Genomic DNA, 24,054 nt, shown 5'->3' with positions numbered 1-24,054 from the left:
ATGCCTACTAGTAACCTAATAAGCTGTCATGTAAGCTAATATTAAAAGCAACAAATTATACTTTTGTTTATTTTATTTAATGATACTCATTAAAATTTTATGTTACATACAATTGCTATCAGATTTTATGTGGCCAATTAATGTTACATTAAATTATGCTTTTGTACAGGGAACCAAAATAGCTAAATGAAGCAGATGTGTTCTTCTTAAAAATGCAGCTGTTATTATATTAAACAATTAGCACCAATATTTTGGAATAATACGTTAGATGTCTATAACAATTATAAAATTGGTTTCCACCCTAGCTGGTGTGGCTCAGTTGGTTGGAGCATAGTCCTGCACACCAAAAGTACTGATGGGGTGGTCGTAATAATCTGGCCACTGAGTATATATATATATATATATATATATATATATATATATATATATATATTATGAGACAAAGAAAATTTCTGTTTATCTATAACTGTGTGATACATCAGTTATCTTATAAAGCTAGAAAGTAAAAAATGAAATAAATTTTAAGTACTATATTGTGTCTGTTTGCTTCAGAAGGAAGTGGTCAGCATAAAATATGGGAAAGATAGTATGATGATAGAAAGATAGTATGATATATATATATTCCAAATATTCAGGTGACTGCCTTATTTTCTTTACTAAAGATGGAAAGTTTCTCACCTTAGGTATTCTTTAGCAATTATGTCCACCTCACATCGCTCATTTTAAAATCTTAGCTCAAATAGTAGATTGTACTTTCTTTTAGGCTGAACTAGGTAGTTGTGAAAATGCTCTTCCCAAATATGCTTGTGGCTCAGAGAATTAAGATTATTCTTTCATAAAATTGAAATCTGCCCAGCTGACACTGCTCAGTGGTTGAGCATCGACCCATAAACCAGGCTGTCTCGGTTTGATTCCCTTTCAGGGCACGTGCCCGGGGTTGCGGACTCAACCTGCAGTATGGGGCATGCAGGAGGCAGCAGGTCAATGATTCTTGCTTATCATTGATGTTTTTAATCTCTCTCTCCCTCTCCCTTCCTCTCTGAAATCAATAAAAATATATTTACTTAAAAATATAAAATACAATTGAAATCTAAAGAAGGGAGATTAATAATGTAAAATGGCCTGATTTTTCAAGGGGAGTATAATAAGTATCTCTCACTGAGGAATAAAAGCGTTTTGTCTTGCCCTATTCTTTCTGCATTTAACTTTTAAATTTTATTTTTGTCAAGTAGTGTATTTTTATTTTCTCAAATTCAAATGTATTAAATGTTAAACTAAAAAATATTTGCTTTTAAAAGTTGATAAATATAGGAAGAAGGTGCATCCACTAAGAGTTTTGAGTAAATGGGACAGCGTTTTTCCTCAACTATATTTAAGATTTCATTAGAATGGTATCTTAACCTTAGACCTTCATTTTGATTTCTAATTCATTAAAATTGCCCTCTTCTTAAATGGAATGTTACATAGTGAAGGAGACTGTCACAGAAATTTTTAATTCATATTTTATTTTCAGATGTAAAATATTTAAAAGAAGAGGATGCAAACCGCAAGACTTTCACTGTCAGCAGCACGCTCGATTTCCGAGTGGACAGGAGCGACGACGGCGTGGCGGTTATCTGCAGAGTCGACCATGAATCCCTCAATGCCACTCCTCAGGTAGCGATGCAGGTGCTAGAAATACACTGTAAGTAAAAGCTCTTTCCTCCCCATTTATATCCGCAGCAAATCTGCTCATCTACGTTTAAAATCATTTCAAAATTAGGTAAAGTTACAGGAAATGTACAGCAAAATGCAATAAAAGTACCCTCAAATAGCATTAATCATGTTCAAAGGAAAGAAGTTCTTGGCTGACTATCATTACAGTCAAGGAATAAAAATAAAGGTGGCATCAAAAGGTTAAAACTCCGCATTACCTTCCAAATAGTGAGTGGCTTGATGTCTGTGTGTGCATCTGAGTAGGGGAGGAGGAGTGGTAATTTTGGCAGAATCAGAGAGCTGGGAATCTGAAAAGGGCATTGATGAGCTTTATTATATGTAAGTAACTGTTGCATGCAAACGTGGCTTTCTATCTGTGCTTTTAAAATTAGACCCGTTTCTTTTACTTTCTCTATGAAATATACTGTCTATATGACAGCAATAATATATCTAGCATGTTTACTTTATAAGTAGCATCATTATTTACAAGTGATAAGAACAAAATTAGTTTGATGGCACCAATAGTTCAGAGGCAGTGCTAAATGCTTTGCTGGCATCATCTCATCTCATGTTATCTGTAAGGGCATCAGTTACTCTAACTTTAGTCACAATTGACAAATGAAGACACCAAAGATTATACAGGTTGAGTCACTTGGCCAAGTTCACACAACTAACAAATAGTGAACTTGTAATCATAACATTTTAATTGTTGGCAAGGTCCTTGGGAGAGGTGACCTATAAATATTTATCAAAATGAAATTAAATGAATTGAAATAAGTAAGGTAATGTGGGAAAGAAAAAGAGGAGAACACAGAATGTTGTATTTCTGAATTGGATTACTTGATTTTTAAATATTAGAGATTTTTGTTTGCTTTTATCTATTACAGTTATAGATTGAATGTAGAAGTGAGATGTAAAATTACATTAAATACTAACATTTTAAATATAAGTACTGGTCTTGTAATATGTCTCAGATTTTGTTTTCATTTACTTATTTATTCAACCAGAAGTTTTTGAGTGCCTACTATGTAACAGATATTGTTTGGACACTGGGGTTGCATTAGTGGTCAAACGGAACAACAAAACAAATCAAGATTGTCCCCAAGAGTCAAAATCACCATCACCACAGCAATAAAATTTTACAGCACCTGTTCTAGGTAGGAATGACAGAAAAGCAAAATAAATGAATACAACATATATTATGTTATGTATTAATGTATATGGGAAAAATAAATCAGGGTGGTGATAAGGAGTTCAATTGGATAGGTGGGAATGGGAGTCAAGGAAAGTGTGTGTGTGTGTGTGTGTGTGTGTGTGTGTGTGTGTGTGTGTGTGCTGTATATATACATATGTGTAATATTATATATACACATACACACAGAGAGAGGGGAAAGCAAGTATAAAGACCATGAGATAGGAGCATCCCTTTATTTTTTATGTTTCTATAAACAGCAAAAATATCAGTGAAACTGGGGTAGAGTGAACTATGGGAAAAAAGAGAGAATATTATGAGAAAATTTCAAGGTACCAGGGACCAGACTTTTAAAACTTATTCTTGATAGAAAAAAATGTTAATCTTATTATGATTTTTAATTATTGCCCATCATGGTTTAAGTATTCTTAGTTTACTTGATGTTGAAATTATTATAATTTTAAATACTTTTAATTATATTACATTAATTTTATTAATTTTCTTCCTGTTCTCATTGAAACATGTTCAGAAGCAAGCACATTTCATAGCTCAACCTGAGGTTATCTCCAAATTTCAAAATTTATTTGCTGTGCGACCTTGGGACAATTATTTAAAATGCTTCAGGTTTGAATATAAGCTAGAGAATTAATTTCCATGAGGAGCAAACTAGACAAATTAAGTCAAGATTATGACATTAAATAAAAATTCAACATATGTAAAGTTAAGCCCCATTAGCAAAATAGCATAGACTGTGTGGGTTCTAAACAACAGACATATATTTCTTTTTTATTTTTTTAATATATTTTTGTTGATTTCAGAGAGGAAAGGAGAGGGAGAGAGAGATAGAACCACCAATGTTGAGAGAGAATTATTGATTTGCTGTCTCCTGCATGCCCTCTACTGAGGATCGAACCCACAACCCGGGCATATGCCCTTGACCAGAATCAAATCCTGACCCTTCAGTCCACAGGGCGAGGCTCTATCCATTGAGCCAAACCAGCTAGGGCCAGAAATGTATTTCCTACTGTTCTATGTGCTAGAAGTCCAAGATCAAGGTTCTGGCACATTCAGTACCTGGTGAGGGCCTGCTTCCTGGTACATAGAGGGCTGTCTTCTCTCTCTGTCCACAATTGACAGAAGGGGCTAAAGGAGCCCTCTGGGCTCTTTTTTTATAAGGGCACTAATCTCTGGCATGACCTTCAAAAGGCCCCACTCCCTAATATCACATTGGGAATTAAGTTTTAATATATGAATTGCGAGGGGAGAGGGGGGCACAAAAATGTTTAGTCCATAGGCTCTTTTCTCTTTTTCTTATTTCATAAACATGTCTTTTAAAATATAAAAAGTTATATACCAGGTGTACTGGTTAATAGTGCAGATTTTGTAATCAAAGAAAACATGATTTCAAGAGAAACATCAAACATGCTTTATTCAATGTAATGTCCATCGCTAGCTACACATTTCCCCATCTTCCAGGTAATTTGTGAATATTGTTTTAATAGAACTTTTCCTGTTTTGAGGCAAACCATTCAGAGCCCATTTTTTCACTTCTTTGTCTGTTTTGAAGTGATGCTCAGAAAGTGTGTGCATACAAGTGGTAATCTGAAGGAGCAAGTTCTGGTGAATACAGCGGGTGGGTTAATACTTCCCAGGCAAGATCTTTTAATGTGTCTTTAACTGGTTTTGAAGTGTATGATGGGGTGTCATCATGAAGCAAAATTACTTTGCCGTGTCTTCTGGCCCATTCTTGTTATTTTACAATCAAAGCATTGTTCAAATTGATTATTTTTTGTCAGTAGTGATCAGAATTAATGATTTCAGCTGGTTTTACAATCTCGTAATACACCACACCTTCCTGATCCCACCAAAAGGCAGCGATTTGGCCTTGCAGTCAGTGTTGATGGTTGACCTGGATCAACACATGATTTTGTGCATTTGGGATTCTCAAAATAAATCCACTTTTCATCACCAGTCACAATTCAATGCACAAAAAGACTTTCCTTTGTGCCGTTGAACCAACATTTTACTGATGACTTTTTGGTTTTCCATTTGTCTTTCCTTCAGTTGACATGGCACCCATTTTCCTTTCTTTAAAATCTTTCCCGTTGCTTGTAAATGATTAGAAATCGTTTGCTGAGCAACGTTTAATCTTTCTGCAAGTTGTTTTTGAGTTTGACAGGCATCATCATCCAATAATGCTTGCAATTATTGGTCTTCAAACTTTTTCGGTTGACCTGGATGTTCTTTGTTTTTAACATCGAAATCATCACTTTTAAAGCATTTAAACCAGTGCTCACAAGTATCTTGAGATGGAGCATGTTCACCATAAGCTTCCCAAAGTATTCAGCAGCACTTTTCTTCAAAATAAAGTAATGAATTATAACTTCCTGCAAATGCTCTTTTTTTGGCACAAAATTTGACATTTTTAAGTGTAAAAATATCTATGATGTTAACACCTTCAGCAAATTTGACATATGAAGTTTTAAAGCCTGCTGTCAATACAACTAAATAACATACATATCATATTGCATATATATCAACTCCATCTATTGAAAAAAGTTGCATTATTAACTGGTACACCTTGTAATTTGATATACTGAGAGGATACAGATCATCAGCATCTTAAATATTTTTTCACTTACACATCAAGCCATATCAGGCTGTTTAGAATAATATTTACTCATTTAGCTATAATTTTAAACATATAAAATAAAATTATAAAAATTGGGCCATAAGGCATGTTGGAGACTGCCAGCCAAAGATCATTGGACATCAGGCTTATTTAGTGGCTATGGAAAAGAAGAAAGCTTACCAGACATCTCTGAGTGCATGGTAAGAGCTAGGAGAGGCTTTATAACTAGAATTAGGAGAGGCTTGTCCTGAATATTTTAAAAAGGGCTTTGGAGTTGGATGCTGTCAGGATTGGGAGAAATCTAGTAATGAATATGTTGGTAATTTTTACCTAGAAATCAAAAATATTAAAGCAGAATTACATTTGCTATTATAAAGATGAAATAGTTAATATGCCATTTTTTATAGTTGCTGAATGCCCTGAGCTCTATCTTGTTTCAGATCTGGTCATGGAAGACTTGCCTTTGGCTTATTCCACTCCATAGTCACAGAATGGCTTCATCTGATTATTGTTTAGATTCTTGAGAATTGTTTATATTTGTTGAAAATATTTCAACTTAGCTATCAGATGCCAATTGTCAGCTGCCAGGCATTTTCACTTTCTTGGGAGTAAAACATGGAACTATTATACACTTCCTAGGCATTTTTAGCTGTTCACCATATTTTAATATGCATTATGAATCAGACTTTATGGAGGAAGCCAAATGAATTGCCTAATTTTTTAGAACACTTTATGTGAAAAATGTTATACTTGCTGGCCAATTAAAAATAACAACTCATTCTATCATGATTTAATATGTAAGTGCTAGAAGGCAGAGACCAGATCTATTTAATTTTTTTTCCACTAGCATCTAGCATACCATCATTCGATATGTGAAGTTAATTACAACTAACTGATAATAATGCTATATATTCCTTTAGTGGTGCAGAACATTTCCCATAGATGAAATGAGGGGAGGAGAGTGGGAAGGGGACATTTATCAATGGTCTGCATCAAAATTAAAGGAAATGGGTATCCTATATAATAAGAGCTAATATGCAAATGGTTGTCACACACTCATGCCATCACAATCCATCGCCAGGAGGCTGCATGCGCAGCAGGCACACACGGGTGGGTGGGGCTGAGTGCACGAGGAGCCCTGGAGGCAGGTTCCGGCAGCTTCACCTCCATGCGGTGAGGTGGGGGGTCCCTCAGCTTGGGGTCTTCTGGCTATGGCCTACCTCTTTGGGGCAATCCATCGAGGATCCCTGGATGTGTGGGCAGGGCCTATCTCTTTGGGGAGATCGATTACAGGGCTCCCGCACTGTGAAAGGGCATGGGCAAGGCTGGGGAACACCCCCAGAGTGCATGAATCTCATGCACCAGGCCTCTAATAATCTTTATAAACATCTAATATCTCAATGGTTGTTTTCAGAGACAGTAGATTGTAGATAGACTTAGGTGCACAAGGGCAATATATATGATATGGAAATTTCCATGGATACACGTGGAGGAAACTAGGAAGAGTTTTTTTAAAAAACAGAAGGTGGTTAGTTTAGAATTTATGGAACATTGATTTAGGATGTCCACCTTGTTTTACAAAATTCCTATGAATAATTGCAAAGATTGGCTCAAATAAAAAATTTTTAGTTTATTTGATCTCTAAATCAGAAAAGATGGCATTTTTTTCTGTGGTGAGTGACAGAGTAAATATACATCTCTAAAATAATGGAAAGTTATGATTTCACCTGAAATACAAATTCTGTGTTATGGTGGAAAGGCAAGTTTGATGAGAAATCAGAAATAAGTATTGAACACATAGTGTCAAGGAGCATGATGAAAAAAAATATTTGGAGAAATTCCATTTTTAGGGCTAAATGTTTTAACTTTTTAATCTTGCAATATACAATTTAGAAGGACTCAGCCTATAAAATATATCACAACAACTTTTATGTCTTTATAAAATATTAATCATAAATTTTACTGCCACTATGATGGAAGAGAGCTTCTTTAAACTTGAAATTAAAGAAAATGTTGACTTTTCATTGTGAACCACAAATGCCTGCACACTTCACATAATAAGTAACAACATAGTTTACACATGAGCAGTGGAAAAAGCCACATCTACACTAATAAAAGAGAAACATGGTAATTGGCGTACGACCGCTACCCTTTTCATTGGCTAATCAGCGAGATATGCAAATTAACTGTCAGCCAAGATGGCGAACGACAGCCAGGCAGCTTGAAACTAACATGAGGCTTGCTTGCCTCAGTGACGGAGGAAACCAATGTTCCCCACCTGCGACTGCAGGCCTCTGAGCCTGCAATTTCAAACATTGTAATGAATACCGCCAGACTTCAGCCAGCAGATTCACAATATTGTATGCAAAGGCCAGAAACCTACTTTCAGTGGCGGAGGCCTAAGAGCTGGAGCCAAGCCTCAAGCTAAACCTGGCCCAGAATAATAAAAATAAAAAAAAGGAAAAAAGGAGCGGTTGGGAGCTTCAGTCACCCCCAGCCTGAAAACAGCCCTCAGCCCCTCACCCAGACTGGCCAGGCACCCCAGTGGGGACCCCCACCCTGAAGGATGTGTTACCAGCTGCAAACAGCATTCATCCCCTCACCCAGGCTGGCCAGGCACCCCAGTGGGGACCCCCACCCTGATCCGGGACACCCTTCAGGGCAAACCAGCCAGCCCCCACCCATGCACCAGGCCTCTACCCTATATAGTAAAAGGGTAATATGCTCCCAGCACCGGGATCAGCGTGACAGGGGGCAGCGCCCAAACCCCCTGATCGCCCTGCGGCTCTGTGTGTGACAGGGTGCAGCACCTAACCCCCTCCCCCCCAAGGGCCCTGTTCTGTGTGTGACAGGGTAGAGCCATAACCTCCCCATCGGCCCTGCCCAGAGTGTGAGAGTGGTGGCACCCCAACCCCCTGATCGGCCCTGCTCTGTGGGTGATAGAGGGCGGTGGCCCAACACCCACCCCGCCCCCCCACAGGCCCTGCTCTGTGGGTGATAGAGGGTGGCGCCCCAACCTGCTGATCCGCCCTGCTCTGTGCGTGACAGGGGACGGTGGCCCAACTCCCCTATCGGCCCTACTCTCTGAGTGACAGGGGGAGCTCCTCAACCCCCTGATGGGCCCTGCTCTGTGTGTGGCAGGGGGGAGCTCCCCAACCCCCTGATGGGCCCTGTTCTGTGCATGACAGGGTACGGAGCCCCAACCCCCTGATGGGCCCTGCTGTGTGCATGACAGGGGGCAGTGCCCCAACCCCCTGATTGGCCCTGCTCTGTGCGTGACAGGGGGCAGCGCCCCAACCCCCTGATTGGTCCTGCTCTGTGCATGACAGGGGGTGGCACTGCAACCTCCCCATCAACCCTGCCTTGAGTGTGACAGGGGGCAGTGCCCCAACCCCCCAATCAGCCCTACCCTGAGCATGACTGAGGGTGGCATCACAACCTCCAAATCCGCCCTGCTCTCTGCATGACGGGGCGGCACCCCAACTCCCCAATCGGCCCTGCTCTGAGCCCGACCAGGGGCTGCACCTAGGGATTGGGCCTGCCCTCTGCCACCTGGGAGCAGGCCTAAGCCAGCAGGTCGTTATCTCCCAAGGGGTCCCAGACTGCTAGAGGGCACAGGCCAGGCTGAGGGACCCCCCTCCCCCCCGAGTGCACAAATTTTTGTGCACCGGGCCTCTAGTGCTTTTTATAAATTGAAATTCTTATTCATCTTTCTGTTTTTATGCACATCTGATTAAAACAATAACTTTTTTCTGATTTAATTTGTAGAAGAACAGGTTGTATGGGTCAGATTTTAGTTCATTCTTAATAAGAATGATGTATTTGTACTAACAGAAAAAACTATGCACAAAACAGAAAAGAAGACAATAGATCAACATTTATTTTCTTTATGTGACATTGACAAAATTACTTTAAAAATCAGCTGTTATTGAAAATGAACAGCACAAGGGACAGATTGGAACATTTTTTTCAGAATGAGTGTTCAATAGAACTTTCTGTGATGATGGCAGTGATGTATATCTGTCTTAAACTAGTAGCCAATAACTAGCTATACGTGGCTACTCAGCACTTGAAGTGTGGATCTTGTTACTAAGAAATTGTGCTTTAAGTTTTACTTTTAATTGATTTACATTTAAATTTAAATGGCCATATATGCCCGATTGTTACTATATCAGATACCACCACTCTAGATGATTTCATCATAAATCAATTACCTTATGTCATTTCTTTTAGCATAGTTGGGGATAATTGAGTTAAGGATGAGTAAATGGTGAAGTAATTATACAATGTTGCGGTAGCAAGATTTTTATAAGAAATATAACACCACTGTATTTTTATAATATATCTCATACTTAAGAGTCGTAATTGCAAAGTAGGATAATTTTAAATCTTTTTTTTTAAGTGAGATTTCTCTTTGATTTTTGGAAGACCTCTAAAAAAATAATGCAAATCATGAAATATATTTTCCAAAAATACAACTATTTCAAAAAGTAACTCAAAACTAAAACTGAGGCCATTGGGCTCAAATATTATACTGAGCATTAATCTTACATTTCTTTTTAGGGTGAACATTTTTCTTTATATTTTTAAAAATAAGACTCATGATTTAAATAATTATTACAGAATTATGGAAAGTTTTATTCTGGCCTCCAAAACACCTTTTCTATTTTCTTTGTGATGCCCCAAATTTTGTAATTTGCTATTTAGTTTTTTGTTTTAAGTCTAGGTGGCTGACACTGGAGCCATTTGTGGGTGGCGGAGTCTATCGATTGTTTGAGGCAATACGTTACCTGTGTCCACAGAGGGCTGGGCTGTGCTTTTACAAGACTACAATGTTTAGTGTCCAAATACAGGCTGGCATCTCCGGGGTGAAATATAAACTTCTTCACAGATTATATTTTGAATGCAGTGTGACCTTGAAAATCAATATTGCATATTTTAAAGTTGAAGTTCTGAAGTCAGATAAGGATAGGTTGGAACTCAAGCTCTTCTTTATGACTTCATACTACTTAGCTTAAAACTCAATTTGCTCCTCTGGAAAATATACCTACTTTATTTTTTTGGAAAGCATTAAATCAGATAATGCATCATAAATGCTTGGCTTTTTAGTATTGTTTTTTAATAGAGAAGTAATATATTATTTCTTATGAATACAAAGAGGTCTAGCTAATACTTCCTATTAGGTCTATATATTGTGGAGGAAAATGGAAAAGCTTGAGAATGAAAATAATATAAGTACAAATAATATAAAGAGATTGTTTTATTTGTGATTTTGCCTAGGAAACATACTATTCACTATCACTGATATAAGTCAAACATATTTATTGATATCAAGAAAATAAAAGCATTCCTTAAATATATTTTTCTTTCCATTCATAAAAACTACAAGTAAAATGTCATCATCCTAAAGGAGAAAATTCCTGGAAACTATGTCTTGTAAGTATGCAGTTACTGTTTTATTTAACTTTTATAATTACCTTTTTATGATGATGATTTTGCACTTTCAGATGTTTACCAAAATGGTATGGAAGGTGACATTTTAAAGATTAGATAACGTGTGAAATAAAAATAGACCCAATGATTGGCAAACACGAACTAAGATAACTCTGCACCAAGCTGCATAGTTTTTGTTTTTTTTTTTTTTGGTTGTTGTTTTGTTTATTTTTTTAAAATATATTTTATTGATTTTTTTTACAGAGAAGAAGGGAGAGGGATAGAGAGTTAGAAACATCAATGAGAGAGAAACATCAATCAGCTGCTTCCTGCACACCCCCTACTGGGGGTGTGCCCGCAACCAAGGTACATGCCCTTGACAGGAATCGAACCTGGGACCCTTGAGTCTGCAGGCCAAGGCTCTATCCATTGAGCCAAGCCGGTTAGGGCAAGCTGCATAGTTTTACCTGTCATTACATTCGACTTAACCTATGCAATGCCTATTATTGTTGCATGTTTGTTAAATCAACATTGAAAGCATAAACCCTTCCATGGCAGATTTATAAAAACTAAAACAACTTTGCATTCATGTGTTCATTTCATTATTTACTATTTCTTTTTCTGTCCCCATGATGAATTTATTGCATGGTGCCTTTGATAGTGTTTATTTAAAATTGTATAAAAAAACATGAACAGCTTTAAGATGCAGCCCAAGGACCGCTCCCAGTCTAGCTGCAAAGCGCTGCAGCAGGAATCCCTCAATGGTGGCCAACTGAAGAATCCAGAGCAACTAGAGAAGAAGAAAATCCCACCATAACTCTCATAGACAACTGAGGGTTTGTTTGTTTGTTTGGCTGTTTGGCAATGTGAATGGGAAGCACTACATTCAGGAAAGAGCCCAGGTCAGGAATCCAATGGCCTGAGTTCTGTATCAGGTTCTACACATAACTGCTATGTTTCCTTGTACCTTTCCGAGCCTTAGTTTCTCCCATCTGCAGTTTCTCGTTTATTCAGCTTGAAATGTTTGGGACCACAATGGATTTTGATTTCTCATATTCTTTTTTAAATGCTGATATGGAGCCCCTCCCTTTTTTAAAGAACTTTTAGAAGTGTCCAAATGCCCTACCTAATGATGAAATTCAACAAATGACTTTCTGATGCCTTTTCCTAAGTAATCCATCTTTAGCGCTCAAGCTATCAAAAAGATAAATTTCTTTCAGCCCTCCAAAGCAAAACTAACCTATCAGCAACATTAAATCAAAACAGCAATTTATATCACTTTATCAGGCCATTAATACAAAATAAATTCCATTTGATAAACTTCTAGATTTTATTTATTTTGTTGTTTGGGTTATCATAAATTTCTAGATTATAAATTTCTTTATTTCTGAATATTTTACAGTTAATTATAATAACTTAAATAAGATATTGGAGAAACAAGGATTTGAAACTAAGATGTAAGTAAGGATAATAAGTGGAATATAGAGAAAATGCACTTAAAATTATGCACCGTAGAGCTTACAATTTAAATGATTTATGAAGTAGAATATAAACAAAAATATGGAAACATTTACTGTCTGTAATTTCACTGCTACCTTGTCTTCTCCAGAAGATCTTCCTGTGGTTCAACTTTATAATAGAGATATTTGGTTTCCAGTTGCTCCCTGATCCATTCAGTTTTACACATGGCCAAATAGATCTCTAAAACTTAGTTCTGAGCCTGATAATCACTTGGTCGAAAACTTAAGGAGATTTCTTCTTGCTTTTATTTGATAGTCAAACTCCAGCCTAACATTCAAGGCTTTTAATATATCTCATAAAATGCTGCTCTCAGCACCCCTTTTAAGATAAGGTGCCCGATACTTTACAGCATTTCTCAAATCCTCCTAACTAGCCCATATTCTTCTCTAGGTCAACTCTTTATCCAAGTCTGCCTTGAGTTCTCTCCCTTTTTTCCCCCTCTGGAATAATTCCACCAGTTCAAATCTATGCATTCTATAAATTGTTGGAAGGGCCACTTCTCTAGGAAACTTTCTTTGTTTCTGACTAACATGTATAATCTCTTCTTAAATGACTCCCATAATACTTCATCAGAATGCTATGTTGCTTTCATTTTTAAACGTTGCAATATTTTAAATGATACATGATTTATCTTTCTCATTGGGACAAAATTCCTATGGATTCCTATATTTGTGGATGTATAGCAGTTGAATAGTAGTAGTAATAATGGATCTTGTACACATAGGAATTAATACCTATTTGTTGAAAAGAATAAATTATCACCACAACAGTAATGTTTCAGTAGCATTAAAAGGAATTTAAGAGGTCATTAAAAGAAAAGTGCCTGATCATTTTGAACATTATGAAAAGAATTTTAGGAATTAAAAGGAAAGTGAGGTTGGAGTTTTATTTCAAATTTGCAAACAAGAAAAATAAGTTGGTATGTCTTACATGGAGGAAATGAACAGTGTAGGACTGTGGCTGAAATGGTTTCAGTTAACTCTTGTATGTCAAAAGTGGTAGACCTTGAAATGTGGATAGAATTTGTTTTAAAGATTGTTATTTCAGGGATGTATCACAATGGCCTCAGTCAGAGTATTCAGCATTCCTTTCATTATACAAGTAAACTAAGATCTGAGAAAAGACCAAGCATCCGATATAATAAAGACTAATATGCAAATCAACAGAACGGCTGAATGACCAGTGACTATGACGCACACTGACTATTAGGGGCAGACACTCAGGTGCTGCCCCCTGGGGGTCAGTGTGCTCCTACAGGGGGAGCGCTGCTCAGCCAGAAGCAGGGTGCATGGCTGGTGAGCTCAGTGGCGGTGGCAGGAGCTTCTCCTGCCTCTGCAGCAGCACTAAGGATGTCTGACCGTGGGCCTAAACAGGCAGTCAGACATCCCCTGAGGGCTCCCTGACTCTGAGAGGGTGCAGGCTGGGCTGAGGGACTCCCCCCACCCCTGAGTGCATGATTTGTGTGTACCGGGCCTCTAGTCCCATATAAATGCGCACAACTTCACTGTTCTCTAATAGTTCCCAATTTGTTGTAACAAGGAAGAGAATGATAGGTCATGAATAGAGTAAATGTAAGTATTTCAGGGGTGGGCACTGTTGACTTTGGGTCAGACAATGCTTTGTTGTGCAGGGCTGTCTTGTGCACTGTAGAATGCTCAGCAGCACTCTGGCCTCAGTCCACTAAAGGCTGATGGTACTCCCTGGACTCTCCCCACACTATAACAAACAGAAATGCCGCCAGACACTGCCAAGCAAAATTGTCCATTAGATGATTTAATAGTATCTTTATTAAATCTTTTCTTTTTCTAAAATTATGGTAAAGATATAGAAAATCCATTCTACTGGAGCCATATATTTACTTTGATTCAAATCCTGAATCATTCAAATAGAACAGGAAGTAGTCTTACTTCCTGTTAAATTTTGAATAAGAAAATAACAATATGTCCCTATCAATGTATCTTTTGAGAGCAATTGCGCTTCTCTCTAATTTTTTTAGGTAAGTAAAAATTAATAGTTAAGAAAAAAGTGTGCTTTCATATTTATACAATTTTAAAACCGGAGTCTAAAAAATATTTTTTCCTGCAAAAGTCTTAAAGGAAATATTATGCTTTTTTAAATGTATTTTTATTTTTTTAAATATATTTTATTGATTTTTTACAGAGAGAAAGGGAGAAAGATAGAGAGTTAGAAACATCGATGAGAGAGAAACATCGATCAGCTGCCTCCTGCACATCTCCTACTGGGGATGTGCCCGCAACCCAGGTACATGCCCTTGACCGGAATCGAACCTGGGACCTTTCAGTCTGCAGTCCGATGCTCTATCCACTGAGCCAAACTGGTTTCAGCTATGCTTTTAAAATATGAATATTTTGTTTGCTTACTATTAAGTACTAAAATATGATTTTTTAATAAATGGATATATACCTATTTTATGTGCTTGTGCTAAACTTACAATCTATCAGACATTTTGTTCAGATCTGGAGACACACAACTGAATATGTTAAGATCTTGAATCTTGAATGCTCAAAATGTGGTAGATAAAGCAGCCATGTTAAAATTGAGTTCTTTCCCTGTAAAAGATGAGGAGAAATAATTAGTATGCAGTATTTGAATTAAAAAAATTCACTTAATAATCATGGAAAGTTGTTAACTAATGTTATCTAATGCAAAAAAATTCTACTAGGAAGAGAGTCAGTAATAGCCATTTAATTAAATTAAATATGAGATTAGAGTAAAAGTCAACCTAAGGTTTGTGCTAGGAATACTTAAGAGTAATTTTACATACATCAGATGCCAATAAATTTCAATTATTTTTCTAATATTTCAGAATTAATGTACCATACTGATAAGATGTATACAAATTTGTGTGTTCATTTATTTAAGAATTTATTTACTAAGCACAGATTTTGTATAAAGCACTCTGCAGACACTGAGGATACAGCAGCGACTTTGAAAATTACACAAGATGAAAAAGCTAACATGTAGCAGAGGTATCTGACCCAATTTGGGGGTAATGAATAGTTGTCCTTAGCAAGGCTATACTAATTATTTTGCTTGGAATCCTAAAAGCAAAGATTAACCACATAAGATTTTAACCAGAAAATTTATGTTATCAGAGTCATGTTTTGCGGAGACAAGCTTATTTAGTTCTAGAAGTATGAGGGGTGAAAAATTGGTACAAGGGAGATCATTCACTAGTATGGTAAAGTAGATAAAAGAAGTGGTTGTGAAGCAATCAAAAAAGAAATGAGATTTGAAAATTATTTAGGAGGTATATCAACCAGATGTGATTAGTTCATTGGTTTAGAAAAGATAAGGAAACAAGAGGTATCTGTTGTATATAACTGAGTAGAGGCTGGTGGTGTCTTTGGAATAGAGATTCCTAGAATAGGACTATATGGGGAGGGTTACAGGCTTTGAATTCATTTTGGACATATCAAATGTGCTGTGTCTTTCAGACATTCAAGTGGACATGTCATATAGGTGCTCCATACACATAATGTAGCATGTAGTGCAGAACTGCTCTGGGATATAAACTTGGGAGTGATTGGTGAATAGATAGAAACTAATAAGTTGGGTGTGGCTGAAAGGACTGAGGGAGAATTATGTGACAATAGATTGTTAATACCATTCTCAGTGATCTCAATATCTAAAGGTAAATAAAAGGAGACAACTGAACAGAATCTGAGAAAGAATAACTAGAAATGTTAGAGTTGAATCAGAAATGTTGGGGATGGGTAGGGTGGAGGAACATTATTAGAGAAATCTAAAGATAATTTTTAGTAATAGAGTCTAATCAACATTTGAGTCTAATCAACATTTTATTTCATACCAAGATTCTGATGTGAAATAAAAGAGTACTATACTATATCCCTTGAGTTTGGTAACTTAGGGGTTATTTGGTGGTATTCATAAACATTTCATAGAACTACATGTTAAGCATATTATCTGCTTTGGAATTTACTTATTTACTGAATTTTGTATTTTGAATCTAAAGGGAATGCTGAACCATACTTCAGGGTACTATTTGTTATATATGTTCTCATCTCTGATAATAACTATTTAAATTAAAAAGGACAGAGCTAAGAGAAATCAGACCATGTTCTGTTTTCCTCTATTCTAATAGCTACCTGCCACTATATATTTTACTTTAATGAAACAGACACTTTCCCATATCCCTTTGACACACACCATTTCTTTGCACCAAGTCCACCAGGAATACCAGGGAGATAACACGCCCACCTCCCTCCAGGACAATCCTCCACCAGGTACTAATGAGAATTGGTAAATATTCCCTAAATACTCTCATGCCCTGCTCATCTAGGAAAAAAAGTGTGATGCATGCCCTACATTGTTTCTCAGAGTTCCACAGCAGGACTGAACCCCAGTTGCCCCTGGTGTAATCTGCTCAATAACACACTTTTTTAATGTCCTTCTTTCTCTTTTAGCTAGTGTTCCCCAGAGAAACACAACTAACCAGATAAATACACACACACACACACACACACACACACACACACACACACACAGAATTGGCTCACATAATTATGTGGGCTGGCAAGTCTCCAGATCTTCAGGCCGAGTCAGCAAGCAAGAGACCAAAAGAACAAATTATTTAGTTTCATTCTGAGTTCAAAAACCTGAGAACCAGAATTGATGTCATTTCAGTCTGAAGGCCAGCGGGCTCAAGACCCAAGATGTTTTAGGTCAAGTCTAAAGGCCCCAAAAAAGCCAGTGCTTTAACATACAGCCATCAGACAGGAGGAATTATTTCCTACTTGGGGGAGAGTCAGCTTTTTTTTTATTCTATTCAAACATTAAACTGATTAGACCCAGATGCAATCAGCTTTATTAAGTCTGCAATTTGAATATTAATCTCCTCCAGATTAAGAAGTACAAATTGGTTGTTAGAAAATAGTCACAAGAATGTAAGATACAGCATTGGGAATATAGTTAATTATATTGTGATAACAATGCATGATGGTAGGTAGGCACTGGCAATATTGGGGGAACACTTTGTAAAGGATATGATTGTCTAACCACTATGGCATACCCTTTAAACCAATACGAAATAATATTGAAAGTAAACTGAATTAAAAACAAAAAAATAAATATTAATCTCTTCCAAAAGCACTCTTACAGAAATACTTATAAAAATGTGTGGACAAATATCTGGGCACCCCATGATGAAGTCAAGTTGACACATAAAGTTAACCATCATAGTCACCCCAATTAACACAATTTTATTTTCCAAAATAATTTTTCTAATCTTTCTTCTGCCACCTTTATTTCTAGAAATAAAGATTTTTAGTTTTAAATTGTCAAAAGGAAATAAAATTTTGCTATATGTATGCATAGTCAAATTTCAAAAGACCATACACCTCAGTTTGCCCAGAATTATTCTGGCTCACAGCTCTTACCTTGCTTAGTTGTTAATATGGTCCCTTCCCTTTTAAAAATGTTCTACTTTGAATAATAGTATATGATCATTCTAGTCACTAATTATGGTGATAATTGAAAAATTAGTAAATTATATTTAATTTTTTATTATTTTATTCTACGAATCCTATTTAATAAAAGGCTAATATGCAAATTGACCAGACTGCTGGACAACCTGTCACTATGATGCACATTGACCACCAGGGGGTGGACGCTCAATCCAGGAGCCGCCCCATGGTGGTAGGTGTGCTCACACAGGGGGAGCGCAGCTTAGCCAGAAGCCCTGAGCCAGGCTCACTGCTGGGGAGCACAGAGGCCATGGCAGGAGCCTCTCCTGCCTCTGTGGCAGTGCTGATGTCTGACTGACGGCTTAGGCCGGCTCCCCACAAGGAGCCGGCCTAAGCCGTTAGTTGGACATCCCCCGAGGGCTCCCAGACTGCAAGAGGGCGCAGGCTGGGCTGAGGGAACCCCTCCCAGTGGATGCATTTTCATGCACAGGGCCTCTAGTTAAAAATATAATAAGTATGTGTCATAGTCTTCAAATTATTTTTCTTCCTGGGTAATTTTACACTGCAATTACTTACCATGATGTATATGGAATGCCTGTTTGTAACCTGGATATTATCATTGATTACCTTAAATGTATTTTCTTGTTTAAATGGCTGAGAAAGAATAAGTTTAAAAAGTACAAATAATTTATAAGTGTAAGGTCTTGTAAAGGATCATGCTTTATTTTTCTATATGTGACAAATCTGAAATAAAATTTTAATCTAAAGTTTACACACTTGATTGATACTTATTTAAATAACTTCAAAGTCATAGAATGTATATAGCTCCAAGGTAGTTCTGTTCTTCCATTACAACTAAGGCAATGATGAGAATAATTTTTGACTATCAGGAATGCTCGGAGCCTATGTTGTTTATTGTGGAGACAAGAGGAGGAGGCAATTCCATGTTGACTGTGGGAAACACAATGTGAGGACTTAGCAGCCTCTCAGAAAGAAATGAAAGTGTTTACATTGTCTCCTTCCTTTAGCTTATTTTCCATTTTTCCATGTCTTCCATCTTTGTGTTTATTAAAAAGTATTACAGGACATAAAGTTATAACTATAAATGTCTTAAAGTATTCATGAATCTTTTTTCACTAGGGATGACTTTATTGCCTAATGGAAATAAATAATTTTATAACAATTATATTTTAACATACACAATAAAAAGTTAACTTTTAGTATTAATCTTAGTAACTATGTCAAATGACTTGCTAACTGTACTTTAGAGCAAGCGACATGTGCTGAGTACCAGATTACTGCATTTTCAAAAATATTCTGCACAATGCTGTGAGACAGAAGTTGATCTTGAGTTCTTTTTGACTTCCTTATTATGTTTCTGGTATTCCTGCAACAATGAATGGGTTGTTATTCAAATGCAAATAAATGTGTTCAGTCCATAATAATGGTACTTCTACCCATCTATAAATAGTTGAAGAAACAATTGGATGAAATGCTTGATATTCATCTGAACCAGTTTTTACAATTTCTCTTTTAAATTCAGATTTCAGAAATATTACAGCAGTGGTGTTCATGAGATATTCAGATATTTTTGTTAGCTTTTCATGGACAGGATAGTAGCTTCTTAAAATGACATACTCTGTTTCACCAAATCTAAGAAATCCCTTTTAAAAAGACACCATTATAAGAAAGTGCATGAACATGAAGCATGATATACAATTTCTAAATGTATAGTTTACATGCTTAATGACCTTTTCATTTTTTTCTAGATACACCATCAGTTAAGATTATACCATCCACTCCTTTTCCACAAGAAGGACAGCCTTTAATTTTGACTTGTGAATCCAAAGGAAAACCACTGTAAGTGATTTAATGAGCAATGGCGTTTTTCACTTTTGCTTCTATTCTGCTTTGACTGCAGACTTTAACTACAGAAATCCACTGCTTTTGTCTTTTCTTGGTGGGCAAAGTGATCTCTATACCAGAACACCCTCCCCACAAACACGTCTTCATTAAGTGTCTGTGGAAGATTGGTCTGTTTCTTTGTCATCTAGTGAAGTTTCTGGGAAGGTTTCCAGCTGTGATTCCCCCCCCCCCCCCCGGAAGATATTTCAACCTGAAAGAAGTGTAGGCTTAATCAGTCAGTGTTCATATCATCAGATTGATAACAGTTGCACATTGCTGAGCTTAGTTCTCCCATGAAAAATTTTGAAAATATTGAAGCATCGTCAAAATATGCCCAAGTTTTAAAGTTAGATGGGGAAGCATTTCCTTAATAAGATAAATCAACTCTACATTTCTTATGTAGCAGCTCCACAACACATGATTTGTGAATGTGATAATACTTGGAGGGAAGGTGAATGAAAGGGGTCATAAACTCAACATTTTCAATTGTAAACTATTTCATTATTAGAATATGAGTCCTAACATCCCTTCAACTCTAAAATTATACTGTTTAACATTCATGTTTTTAAACAGAAAACTCTGAAAGTCTACTATTTCTACAAAAATCAAATCAGTATAGATTATCCAAATAGGGATTATTCAAAGATTATTTGAAAGCCATTTGATCATTTTAATATAGCAATAGTCTAGGTGCAGAGATAAGTAATTTATTTGATTTTTTAAAACTTTCAATTGAGTTATATTTTGGTTTAAATATTAAGAAGAGAGATTTAATTATTTTCTGTATATAACTATATGGGAAACCTTTTGTGCAAAGTAATTATGATTGTTTTTCTAAGAATATTTGTTATTTAAGTGTAAATTACATAGTATCCATGAGAAATTTTTCTAAAAGAGTTTTAAGGCAGAAGTTTGAAATGTGAACATCCTCAGTTGTATGATATTGTACTTTTTAACACATTAAGCATATTCATACATTCTTACTTTAATATTTATTGTTGATAGTATTACAGATGTCCCCTTCCTTTTTTTTTCTATTGACCCCCTCCACCAGGCACCTGCCCCTTTAAGACCTTCACCACAATATTGTCTTTGTCCATAAAATATGCATATCCTATATAATAAAAGGTTAATATGCAAATTGACCCTAATGGCGAGAAGACCTGGAATGACCGGTCTCTAAGACGTGCACTGACCAACAGGGGGAAGATGCTCAATGCCAGAGCGCCCCCTGGTGCTCAATTTACTTCCACGGGGCAGTGGAGGGATCCACTCAGCCAGAAGCCAGCTCATGGCTGGCCAGTGCAGCGCCAAGGATGTTCAACTAATGGGCTCTTGGGCTGCCAGAGGGATGTCTGACTGCCAGCTTAAGCCCAATCCCTTGGGGAGCAGTGGGCATCCCCCAAGGGCTCCTGGACTGCAAGAGGGCGCAGGCAGGGCTGAGTGACCCCCCCTCCCAGTGCATGCATTTTCGTGCACAGGGCCTCTAGTATGCATATAAGTTTCCTGATTTCCACCCACTACCCACCCCCACCTTTCCTTTGATATTCATCTGTCTTTTCCATGGTTCTATGTCTCTGGGTCTATTTTATGCATCAGTTTATTTTGTTGATTAGATTCCACATATGAGTGAGATCATGTGATACTTATCTGGCTTATTTCACTTAGCATAATGCTCTCCAGGTCCATCCATGCTGTTGCAAGTGGTAAGAGTTCCTTCTTTTTTACCACTATATAATATTCCATTGTGTAAATGTGCCACAGCTTTTTTATCCACTCATCTGCTGATAGGTATTTGGGCTGTTTCTAAATCTTAGCTATCATAAATTGTGCTGCTATGAACATAGGGGTGTTTCAGGTTTCTTAGGATATATTCCTAGAAGTGGTATCACTGGGTCAAATGGTAGTTCTATCTTTAATATTTTGAGGAAACTCCATACTCTTTTCCACAGTGGCTACACCAGTCTGCATTCCCACCAGCAGTGTACTAGGGTTCCCTTTTCTCCACATCCTCACCAACAAATGTTGTTTGTTGAATTGTTGATGATAGCCATTCTGACTTTATTACAGTTTTGGTATTTTAAAACTGCTTTCATTCAGTAATTATTTCCTAGACATGTAAACATGCAGATTTAAAGAACATATTGTGAATTAGTATATCAATTTATTTTATATTATAAGAAACATTTAAAGTGTTTTATATCTTTAAAAAAAAAAACATTTTTCTTAGTAGCTTTACTGGATATACCCTGCACAATTCACTTTAGTAGTTCTTAACTTCTGATAAGATTAAATTGCTTATATAAAACATTTTTCTTCTACAGTATGCTATCAAATGTGGCAGTGCATTCTAGTATTAAAGTTTCAACAAAAGCTTATGGCTACAAGTTGAGTACTTTATATAGGGAAAGAAGTATAGTAGACCCTAGTCAACTTTACACATATTTAAATCCTAATCTATTTACTGCTGAACCTGTGTACCTAACACCAGAAACTTCCCCACTCTCCCTCCCATCTTCACTCCTGTTCCTTCCATGTATTATTTTCTGACTCTTTCTGTTCCCCTTCCCTCTTTTTTTTTATGCTTCTGTTTTGTTTGTTTGTTTCCATTCTCCCTTACAACCTCAGAGGTCAGCATATTGAGATGTGAAGGAACATGATCAAGATCCGGGTATAGCAAAGGATTTATGATTTTAACTTCTCTCTATAGTTCTGCCCCCAAGTACATGTATGTACACTTGGAGAAAATATACAATTTATGCAATTAAATGAGGAAAGGATGGGAAACATAGTATTCAGAACGCTTGGAAATAAATATATCCCTGTTCAAACAGCATCCAATTACCTGTCAATGATCTACTCTTTGACTCAATATTCAATCTGCACAGTAGAAACAGCATTTCATGTGAATAATGAGATTGTGAGGTCGATGTAATTAGATATGTTAAGTAGTTCATTTCTATTAGCTGAGCTGTGGTTGGATGGATGTGCATATTGAGGGTCTCTTTCAGCAACCTGGAAATAAGGTTGTCTGTGTAACCCTCTTCTACACTGTAAATGAATGAAAAGTATAATCATCTTTCACTTATGTATTTATGTAAAGAACACAAAGACTCCAGAAGTTTAGAAAATAGAAAATGTTTTCTTTCTCAGAAAGATCCTGACTTTGCAAATAGGTGAAATAAATAAGAAACTCTCCTTATTTTACATAGGAGAAAACCAAATCTCACCAAATGTAAACCAAATTTTCCTGACTCATCCAAATTTAAAGTGGATGAGTTAGGATTTAAACATAGTTCAATCATTGTCCAAAGTTCATATTCTTTCAGCTATTTTCTGCTACTTCCATTGCTGAGTCTAAATTGTCAGTTATGTTATCCAAAGTAACTTTTGGAAAACGAGGATGTACAATAATGTTCAGCACTGCAGTTCAACCCACAGAAGCTTGAAGGTGACGAAGTAGCCAGTCTCAAGACACATTTACTCTTGCCATCCTCTTTTATCAGACTTTCTTCTGTATCTATCCCCTTTTTTCAAAACTTGCCAAATTCCTACCAACCTGACTGTTTCTAGTATGAGCTTACAGCCATATATAAAAAATAAAAACCAACTCTAATTAGTATAGTATCGCCTGGCAATTACCTCATAAGCTCCACTCCACAAGGGCTAAAATTGTCATTTTGTTTTGTCTTTATCCTCATAGGTCCCAATGTTGTCTTCTATATGCTGTGTTACAGAAGTAAATGTGTATAAAGTTATTTTCTTATATAGTATTCTCATTCCCAACTTCATTTTTACCCTTTGTTTCCCTTGTAATCTGCCAGGCCATTGATATTAAAGGTATTGCCAACATTCCTTGCTGCCTTTAGATAATTGGTTTACTTATGTCCTTCCTAATATTCTTAAAATTCATTCTTCTGAGTTTCAAAGTAACTATCACTTCCAATAAATGTAGGCATTAATTCCTTTAAAGACAGTCTAATTTCTACCCTCTCTTTAGTTTATATTGTATCTCCAACAGTGCCAGATGAGGCAGATAGGACAAAAAGACAAGGGGAGATTGAAAAGAAACCATTGGATTTTCCCAGAAGGAAATCTTAGTGATCATAAAGAAAATAGTCTCACTAGAACAGAGAAAACAGAAGGCAAATTGAAGTGGATTAATCAGGGAAATAGTAGGTGGTGGTGAAGCAAAGATAATGGGAGGATCACCCATTTTAGAAAGTGAA

General features: G+C 36.7%; 1 protein-coding gene across 2 annotated transcripts in view; it reads left to right on the top strand.

Moving 5' to 3' along the window:
* The window catches only part of CADM2 (cell adhesion molecule 2), a 1,236,504-nt gene that overhangs the window by 1,075,059 nt on the left and 137,391 nt on the right, over nt 1-24,054 (top strand). For both annotated transcript variants that reach the window (XM_059688077.1, XM_059688076.1), the window contains exons 6-7: nt 1,514-1,684; nt 19,690-19,780. In XM_059688077.1, the coding sequence (XP_059544060.1) occupies nt 1,514-1,684; nt 19,690-19,780 (262 nt within the window). The remainder of the gene's footprint in view (nt 1-1,513; nt 1,685-19,689; nt 19,781-24,054) is intronic.

The sequence above is a fragment of the Myotis daubentonii genome, chromosome 3, assembly GCF_963259705.1.
Source record: "Myotis daubentonii chromosome 3, mMyoDau2.1, whole genome shotgun sequence".
In the NCBI taxonomy this organism is placed as follows: Eukaryota; Metazoa; Chordata; class Mammalia; order Chiroptera; family Vespertilionidae; genus Myotis; species Myotis daubentonii.
Note: the sequence above shows the minus strand (reverse complement) of the source record. Positions and strands in the feature narration are given on the sequence as shown.